General features: G+C 25.6%; 1 protein-coding gene across 1 annotated transcript; it reads right to left on the bottom strand.

Moving 5' to 3' along the window:
- Positions 1 to 1,237: 1,237 nt before the first annotated feature.
- Positions 1,238 to 5,027, bottom strand: LOC103488456 (truncated transcription factor CAULIFLOWER A). The gene is made up of 8 exons (XM_051082125.1): positions 4,822 to 5,027; positions 4,206 to 4,284; positions 3,728 to 3,789; positions 3,383 to 3,482; positions 2,555 to 2,596; positions 2,415 to 2,456; positions 1,861 to 1,988; positions 1,238 to 1,551 (listed from the first exon to the last, which is right to left on the bottom strand). The coding sequence occupies exons 1-8, from the start codon at positions 5,004 to 5,006 to the stop codon at positions 1,461 to 1,463; spliced, it is 729 nt and encodes a 242-aa protein (XP_050938082.1). The 5' UTR covers positions 5,007 to 5,027; the 3' UTR covers positions 1,238 to 1,460.
- Between the last annotated feature and the right edge of the window lie 5,346 nt (positions 5,028 to 10,373).

Here is a 10,373-nt window from a genome sequence, read left to right as displayed (position 1 = left end):
TCATGAGGTAAGAAGATAAATAGGGGATATATATATATATATATTAAAAAAAAATCGATTTAGATGTTTCGAATGAGACGTTAAATTTATCAATTTTTTATTATAAAAAATCAAAATTTTTTAACACAAAGTTTTTCAATTTTAAAAACTATTGAAAATCGAACCGGACTTAAATCTATATGTGACCATTTTTTAAAAAATTGATCTTCTTCCAATTATCCATTAAGATTTTTAGTTGCATTTTAATAAAGTTGTTAAATTAAGACCACATTGTTTTTCCACCATCACTTTTAAAAATTCGCACCAAATTCTTGACAATCTTACACAAAATGTTAAAAGTAAAGTGTCAATTTGTAACGTTTATCATAGTAGTACATATATGATGTGGCCAAACCCCAAAAAAAACCAAACAGATAGTTTTATATATACTACCAAGGAAAAAGTGATAGGAGGAAAAAAGGGTGCATTAATTTAGAGCAAAACTATAAAAAGTATTTTTGAAAAAATACTCTAAATTACAAAGAAAGAAATGCAATATAGAGTAGTAAAGACAAAAGAGAAATTCTCACTACATTGTAAGCTCATAAAAACCTAAGTCTACATATGCCCTATACAAAGGGTGGAACCAATTTTTGTACACCTTATTAAACAATGCCTTGGATTCTTGAATTATTGTGTTGAAGGTTTTTGACTACATTTATAGTAAAATTGAGCTTGCCCAAGTCTTTCATTTATGAATGTTTTTTTCTTTCTATCGTCATAAATTCATTATGTAATTTTGAACTTGAGATTTTTCCCATTCAACAAATTATATGTACTAAGAGATCATAAAAAGATAAAACTTTAAACCATTAACCTTTTTATTCCACTTCCTGTGAAATTGAGAATTTTATTTTAGAATTAAAATTACAGTGTTATTAAGAATTTATAGTATTATCTAAAAGAAGTAATAGCCTTTACAAGTAAAGCAATTGTTTCTTTGGGGACATTAAAAGAAGAAAAAAGAAAAATTATATTATTCTATTAAAAAAAAAAAGTAAAATGAAGTCAACTCCCAATCTTATTTTGATTTTTAGAGTTAAAAATTTTACACTTTAACTGTTGTTCTTTCTACTGTTTGTTTATTTTGGTTTTTCATATTTTCATATTTGGTTCATTTCAATTTTGTAATGAAATATGAAAATGAAAAAAAAATTAAGATTAAAATGTGAAGACTAAAATAATGACCATTTAAGAGTTATAGGACAAATAAGTAATCAACAGAAGCATATCCAGGATATAATTATATGGTTCATAAATACATTATTATTAGTGTTACAATATTGAATATGGATTGAAATAGACTTATGTTTTTTTTTTTCTTTTTCAAATTTATTTGGAATCATATATATATATATATATATATATATATATATATATATATATATATATATATATATATATATATATATATATATATATCAAAGCAGCATCCAATGTGAAGACAATCCATTGCCATCTGCCCCAGAGTTCACAACATTTTCTTCATTTGTAACTTCAGTTGGATTGTAACTAAGAAAATAAACAAAATTAGGAACATATAAATAAATAAATATTTTACTATTTCGAGTAATTTTAAAAATTTGACTAAGACTAACGAGTGTTTAAAGTCAAGTATACGCTAAAACTACAATAATCACTTATTAAATACTATTTAAAATTCATCGATTACATGTATATCAAAAACTCAAAAATACATTTTATTATAATTCACGCTCTAAACACAAACTATAATAACTTATAATTGTAATAATCGCTCTCTAAATATCTACAAATTTATGGATTATATATACATAGATATGATAAGAATAGTTAATTTACCTATTTTCCAATGCAATAATATTATTATTGAGTTGAAGAAAGGCCTCAGGTTGTCTGCAGTATTGCAAATTGTTGGCCTCTGAAGAATCCCACGATGTATGATGAATAGCTCCACTGCTTTCCTCTAACTGTTCTCATTTTTCATTCAACATTTCATACACAGTTTTATTTTATTTTATACATCTTACACATTTTTCTAGTTAATTTTTTATATCAAGCAATGAATTCAACATCGAACAGTATAACGTCTCGTTTCATTCATGATGCAACAATCAATTTAGAACACAAAGAATTTAGTAAAAAAGTTAATGATAAACTACTGAAAAAAACGTCCGATTTCGATTTTAAAATTTGCAATTTAAATTCAAAATTTGTATTTAATTGTAAATATGAAAATGCAGTAGTATATGTTAAGTTCATAATTTCTCAAAACATAATTTTCTTACTGGAAACATAAAAACGAAAATAAATCATAAAATCAAACGGAAACTAAAGTTTTTAGATTTGCTATGTTTGTATTTTTAAAAACAATTAAAACCATAATTATTGAATACCTTTTTCCTCAAAGCTTGATTTGTTTCCAGCAGCCTATCTTCCTACAGATTAGTGGAGAAAATTATTAAGCCCTGTTTAGTTAATTAATCTAAATTTTATTTCAAGATCAAGAAGAAACATTAGTATTTTATAAAATTACCTTTTTTTGGAGATCAGATAATTGATCAAACATCGTTTGTCTCTGCAAAAATTTCATTAATTCAACATATTTCAACGAAAATTTGTTTTCCAGTTAGTCTTTGAATTTTAATTTTGTGTTTATTATATTCATAAATTCTAATTTTGTATCTAAAATTCGGTCCCCAACCTATAAAATTTACAAATTTAGTGAACATAAGATCGAAAATTTAAGCTTCGATTGATAACCGTTGCATATTTTGTTCTTAGTTTTTTAAAATTAAATTTATAAGGCAATGCTTTACTTTTTCACTTCTAAATTTTTTATGTTATGTTATTTATTTTCGACTAAAATTTCATACAATAAAATAAAATATTTAGATATTATTCTTAAAATTCAAGAACGTATACTAGAAAGAAAAAAAAGAGTTAAAAGTTCATAAAACATACTAAACTACTTTTGTTTTCAAAAATCAAATCATAAATACAAACCTTGAAAATTTAAGCCTTGTTCAAATATAATTTTGGTTTTTAATTTTTCTTTTTCACAATTTCTTACTCATAGTTTTCGAATTTTCTACGTAAGCATTTTGAATTTTAATCGATTTTTGAATATATAAATAAGTTTTAGAAATTAATTTATTTTTAAATTCCAAAATTTAAATTTAATTTTAAGAACGCTCTTAACAAACAATACGTTAAAATTAATAATAAAATCGATGTTTATTGAGTCAATTTTAATTAAAAGTAAAATGATTACCAAAAATAGATAAAGTAACTAAATTTTATAGTTTAAAATATTTGAGTATAGATGTCAAATAATAGCATAGTAATAGTAATTTATTCATACCTTAGTAGATCTAATTTGCTTTAGAGACATCTCCAGTTGAATTTCTAGTTGGTCTAATTCCTTTGACTCCAAATCATCCAATTCTTCTCCAAGAAATCGTCTAATCAATTAAACACAAATACACAAAAACCCAATAATAATAATAAATAAATAAATAGGAAAATTGTTATAAATATATTAAAAAAAATATCTAGTACATATGTTTATTTATTTATTTAACTAATTAATTAGGAAGATAGAGGAAAAAGAAATAAAAGTATACATATTTATTATTAATTATTACTATTTAAGAGAAGAAAATAAATTAAAGGTTGAAAATTAAGAAGATGCTCCCATGGAAGTCACCTCTGGGAATATTGTAAAGCTTCCACTTCTGCTTTCAGCTTCAAATACTCTTGATACCATCTCTACCTTCAAAAAAATATTATCCACTAATAAATTCTTCAAACTCATCATGTTTTTTTCCCCCTTCAACTCTGATCTTATAATAAATCATTATAATTAACAAAAACTGTGTAAAATATTTATAAATCATTATAATTAAATTCATATATGTGTTTTTAAATAGATTTTATTTTGAGAGTCAGTTTTTTTTTTTTTTAATTTTTTGAAAAAATTACTAGAAATCAAGGGATGAAAGGTGCACCCACGTAATCAACGAGATAGATATATTTTCTACCACCATCTTACTTCGATTGAAAAAGTTTAAATGAAAATGTCTTTCTCTTGAAATATTTTTTTCTCTAATCAGTCTAAAGATGTAAGAGTATTTTAAAGTCAGAGTCGTAGTAAAAATAAAAAGAAGTAAAAGATGGGAAGTGACCTCAGTGTCCTTTGGAGGGTGGGAGGCTTCCAATGCACCATAGCTATGCCTTTCATACCTCTCCAGGGTCTTCCCTATACTGTAATAATCATCCAAAAACCCATCAAATTAAGCTTCGATCGATATCAATTTTGATTTTAGTTTTTTAGTCTAAAACTTTTTTTTTTTCTTTATTGCGTGCTTTCTTAAGTATATTTCTCACATGATCAATTTAACAATTATTTGCAAAGATAACAATTCTCGTGGAAATTTTGAAAGCGGATGGTGGTCTATAGCAAACAACAACATCCTCTTTTCTTCAATTACAATATTTCTTGGGAAATTGAATGATTAATGAATAACTGAAAAGAAGCTAATTGAAGAAACGATGGGTGAAAATCTAGGATATATCCACATATTTTTTTCGTATATTATTAACTTTTTTGAAAAAACCAAAAATAGTTATAAGTGAAATGAAACGTAGAAACGAAGTCAGAGATTCTAACAAGAAAGGACAAATGATCATTTTCAATAATTAATCATCCTCTGTTTTCGCTCCATCTCGAGACGTAGGGACGGACAAAACGATCGAGATAAAAGAGATTAATAAAAAGAAAGAAAATGATTGAAAACATGCCTGGAAGAGCTTGAGAATTCATAGAGTTTGCCACGAGCGGAGAAGACGATCAAAGCAACTTCAGCATCACACAAAATGGAGAGTTCATAAGCCTTTTTAAGAAGTCCATTTCTTCTTTTTGTGAATGTAACTTGTCGATTTATTTTGTTCTCTATCTTCTTCAACTCTACTCTTCCCCTTCCCATCCTTTTCTTTCTTTCTTTCTTTCTTATATCTCTCTCTTTAATTTTTCATCACAATTCTCCTATTTATAACTCTCTCTCTTCCTCACTTCCCAAAACCCTAGAGAGATAGAAAAAAAGATATATAAACAAAATCATGAAAGAGGAAGAGAGAACCCCACTCCATTACCTCCTTAACTTTATGTCGGTTGAGATATACATCTTCACCGTCATTTTAGGTCGATGGTTCGATACTTACTGTCTAATAGTCACTAAACTCGAAAAAAAAATCAATTATATGGTATAATTGCATAATGTACCCATAAGAGAATGTCTTGTTTTTCATTCTTTAACTATCATTATAAAAGATGAATAATCTTTTGAACCTATTAGTAATTTAACATAATAGCAGTGCATATAGTCTATAAAATAATCCTATCATCATATTCTCACAATTTCATTTTTTCTTCTAAAATAATAGTATTGTTTTTTACCGTTGAATTTTCTATATATATATATATATATATATATATATATATATATATATATATATTTCAAACATACAAGTAAAAGAGTGTCAATTAAGATACAATATATTTTATTTACCTTCATCAATTAATTTAAACTTTTCTTAATCAATAATTTAATAGAGTATAAGAAAGTTATTTAATCTTATATACTATCTCAATCTATAACAGAAAGAGATGGATAAAATTCAATCTTCTTTTTCTTTTGACATTTCTACATTTGTTCAATGATTAAGGTATTTCTCTAGTGATACTTTTTGGAAAAAAATTTAAAGTTTTAACCTAATGAAAAAACTTAGTTTATTTGTGAAAAATACTTTTTTTTTTTTTGTCTATCTCTCTCATATATATACATATACACACACATATATATATATATATAGTTTTATTCCTATTATTATAATCACAAGTAGAAATATTTCTTAACATTGAAATTAACCATCGTCTCACACTCTAAAAAAAAGAGGGAATGACGTAATAAAACTTAGAAGTGAAATGGATAAAATAATAAAATTGCTTTTTAAATCTAAGAAATGAAAAGGAAAAGAAAAGAAAGCCCTACTGTCAGGGGCTGTCAGTGGTAGCCCTAATCTGAGAAGCGTTTGAAAAACTTTTTGGCTCGCTACGTGTCGAGATATTAGTGGGTAGTAAGGATGAGCATATTAGCCAACATAGATTGTCTCAGTTTACTTTCGGACAATGACGATTATACCCCTGGAGAAATATCTTTATGGCTGTTTTTAGGAGGGGGACAATGGTGGGGTGGGTGGTAATTTCGTATTACATATTTGATCCCATTCCAAATACGAGCTTTTTGAGTGATTGATGTTGAAAAAGGGAAGAAAACTAGGTCAAGGGCTTTAAGCCTTAAATAGTGCCCCACTACGTTATCATGGCATGGAGGGGGAAAGAAAAATTAATTAATTAATTAATTAATGCGTCACATTTTGATTTAACACGTGAAACACAAAACATATATATATCAAAAGTTTAATAGCAATAATATATTTTTGGAGATTTTGAGATGTAATTAAGGGTACCGAAAATTAAATTTAAAAAGCGTTAGAATGAGATTATGAAGTGATCGGAATAAAATGAGTTTTGTATTATAAATTAAGTGCAAAAGGTTTAATCTAAATATGAGTTTTTTATTACATTACATTATAAATTCATTTTATTACGGGTCGTCATGGTTGTTTCGTAGACCTCCTCATGAGATATTTATTGGTTAAAATATTATTTTTTGTCAAATCGAGAATAACTCAATTGATATATTAGTGACATTCCACCTGAGATCTATGATTTGAATCTTCCTACAATTAAATGTACTAATAATTATAGTTCGAAGCTTATTAAATTTTAGTTTTTATACTTTCAATAAAACTTAAATTTGGTCTTTGTTTTGTTTAAAAAAAATTACATCACATCTTTACGTTTTTCATTTTCTTGCACAAAAATTATTATTATCAACATGCACTCGATTATGACAAAAGAAACTATGATTCAATATTTTTTTAAAGGTATAAAAAATAAAATTCCACAAATTCCAAATTGTAAGTATAAAATGATATTTATACATTGACATGTTTTTGTTTGATAAATGTTAGGTCTTGGCATAGTATGTTGAAATCTATTTTATTTTAGGATTAATTTGAGTTTTTATTTCTTTTTTAAAAACATCACTTTAAAAAAGGTTGATGGTTTGTTTGATTAATATATAATATGAACCAAACTAAACTTATATAAATTAAGCATGTTACATTAGCATAGTTATCAAAGATTTAATGTAAAGTATATAATAATCTCAACCAAATTTTAGGTAACATTAAAAAAAGCAAAAAAAAACTTTTCAAAACTCATAAACAAACCATATGCATATAATTGCTCACAAATCGCATAGCAAAAATTTATAATTTAACCAATAAGAAGGCCATTAGCCAATTTACATTGATATTATTAAGAAAAATTGATAAATTACAAATATAAAATATATAGTCAAATAGCTTAAATAACAAACCCAACCCATTAAAGATTATATTGTTTGGTGTAAGAAATTCAACAAGATGACCTCAAGGAAAATTAAAAGAAATTAATTAAATTAGAAAAAACAAAATTGTCAAATTGTGTCATGCCTTTGCTTTTTGCTTTTCCATTACTTTGGCTTCTTCTCTTCATTGCATCAAACAATAGGCAAAGAAAAGACCTTGTAAAAAAGCAATGTCTTGACACAAATTTGGCTCTAGACCTTCATGTGTTTAGGTTTTTGGACTCACTCAACACCACACACACACACGCTAGCTAGCTAGCTAGCTAGCTAGACAACCTGCTACCGAAGCAAGTACCCAATAGACCCCTTTACTATTCTAAACACATGCTTCATTACTACTTTATGAATTGTGTCACTCATGATCTCAATTTTATTTTTATTTTTTCAAGTCCATACTCTTCCCATGTGAAAAACGACATATAAGAGAGAAATTACATAAAGACATGTCAAATTCTGAGCAATAAAGATAGAGTATCATAATGAATAGAGATAAGATGTTTGATCTTGGTACACCAAGGGGGTTGCTAAGACAATGGTCTTATCTCAAGTTGTACCTTGGCTTTTGTGAAAGCCCTTGAAAATACAGTTGTTTTCTCTTCATCTACATAAATATTTCATATTACATATATCCAATAATTGGTATTGAAGAACAATAGATTCTTTTTCTTTTTCTTCTTGTGTCCTGTTCAATAGAGATATAATATCCTCACAAAAAGCATCAACGTTACAAGCAAAACTATAATTTATATCCTCAACGATTACAAAATTCGTGTTTATATATATATATATATATATATATATATATATATATATATATATATATATATATATATATATATATATATATATATATAAAAGTTTGAAGAGTTGTCTTCGATATTTTTATTTAGTTTTGAATTTTCTATGATTGAGTCATAAAAGAAAATTGAACGTTATTATAGTATATAAGATAGTAGCTATCGATTCTTGTAAACATTTGATCTTAGTCATATACATTTCATATCTACAAGATTCTTTTAATACAAGTGTGGTCTAAATTCATCCATAAAATTCACATAAAGTCGATGTTACATGAATTGTGATAAATTTAATTATTGATTGCAATATTGTGTTAAAAATGGTTTTAAAATGTCACTTTAGTCTTGATATTTTGAATTTCTTTTAAATCTCTAAGTTGTTTATATATTTTTAAAAATTATTAAATATTAATATTCTCTATAAAATTTAAAATATAAGAATCTTTTGAAAGAGGATAGAGACCAATTAAAAGATCTTAATCCTTTGGGTAGAACTTCTAAACATATAAATTAATTATTGAATTCATATCATATATGATGATTTAATTTCTTAAAACAATTACGTATATGCACAATGGATTTTATAAGGTAGCCCTAAAAAATATTGCCCTATTAATAATTATTGGGCATTCACATATATCATATATAGTGGTATTGGACTGTCAAAGTGGAATCTCTTTTAGCTTATTGTTCAAAGGGTCTTATCTCCTTTCTCATGCATTATATTCAAACCATTTCAATATACAAATCATTTCATGGCTATACATATATTATTTACATATTTGTGCCACATGTTATATTATTTTTCTTCACATTATCCCCTAAGCTAATTTGGTTCATTCAATTATAATTCCTATTAGTTTTAGTTTATGTTTTTACATCTCTAAAATACATATAGTATCATGTCGGTTTTTTAGTAAATTACTACTAATTTCTAAATTTTTAAAATGTCTAATTTATAACCAAACCATATAATATGAGTTTAGCTAGTTTAATATATGTTTAGTTCTAAAAACAAATGTGAAAAGATTAAATTAGGTTAATGTACCAATTTTACCATTTTCAAAAATAACAAAATATTGAAATTATTTACGAAATATAGTAAAATTCATTCCATTCTCTATAGTTCATTTAAGTTTTTCGTTGATTTATTAATTCTTTTGTCCATTACAGTTTTTTTAATTAAATTTTCAGCTAATGCTAATTTTCGTTCAAAAATCGATAATTCAGGGGACATATAGCCCCTACGTGGGCCTGCTACGGATGACCTTAAATTTCTTTGTTAAAGAAATATATTGGATTAAATACACTTTTGATCCTTTAAGTTTAAATTCAGTTTTGATTAAGTTTTGTGAACGAATAGTATATATGTTTGACTATTGTTCAAATTGTTTTTGCAAGACTTTCGAAGTTTGTTTTTAATGATTTTTATTAAAAGAGTTTAAATAAAAATAATTTTAAAATATATTTTTTCTTCCAAAACATGCCCTAATAGTAATTGAAACTTGAAAAACATTCATCACCAGATAGAGACTAAACCCATTCAAAAGTTAAAAATGCCTTTGTTTCCAAAAGTTTGAAAACCAAGTTGAAGTTCCATAGGCTAAAACCTACATTTTACCAATCTTTCAAAAAATGCTGTCCATATAATGTTGAATTCAATTTTCGTCGAGTAGTTTCTGATCGAATAGAAAAAGGAATTTTTTGAAGTTTTGCTTTTATTTTGGTCCAATTTCAAAGAGTCGTATATCATTTAATTCTTAGAGTTTGATTTTTAATTTAATTTTTAAATTTCAAAATATTATAATTTTACGTTTAAATTCAATTAAGATTTCAAAAATTATACTCTTAACATTCATTTTTCCACTATAATACTCATTTAACGTTCTAAAAATTTAGGGGTCGTTTGAAAAAAAGGTTGAGTTATGAGAGATTAGTGTTACGATAAACCTAATTTTATCCTAACACGTGTTTGGGAGAAGAATTTGAAAATATAGTTTTATAATAAGATATGTTTGGG

This window comes from Cucumis melo, chromosome 3 (assembly GCF_025177605.1).
Source record: "Cucumis melo cultivar AY chromosome 3, USDA_Cmelo_AY_1.0, whole genome shotgun sequence".
Lineage (NCBI taxonomy): Eukaryota > Viridiplantae > Streptophyta > Magnoliopsida > Cucurbitales > Cucurbitaceae > Cucumis > Cucumis melo.
This window is presented reverse-complemented; position numbering and strand designations above follow the sequence as displayed.

Excerpts from the sequence above, each read along its gene's own strand:
- LOC103488456 (XM_051082125.1), bottom strand. The coding sequence starts at position 5,006 with ATGGGAAGGGGAAGAGTAGAGTTGAAGAAGATAGAGAACAAAATAAAT. Across the intron at positions 3,790-4,205 it reads ACCCTCCAAAGGACACTGAG|AGATGGTATCAAGAGTATTT; the intron begins GTCACTTCCCAT and ends TTTTGAAGGTAG. Across the intron at positions 2,457-2,554 it reads TATCTGATCTCCAAAAAAAG|GAAGATAGGCTGCTGGAAAC; the intron begins GTAATTTTATAA and ends ACTAATCTGTAG.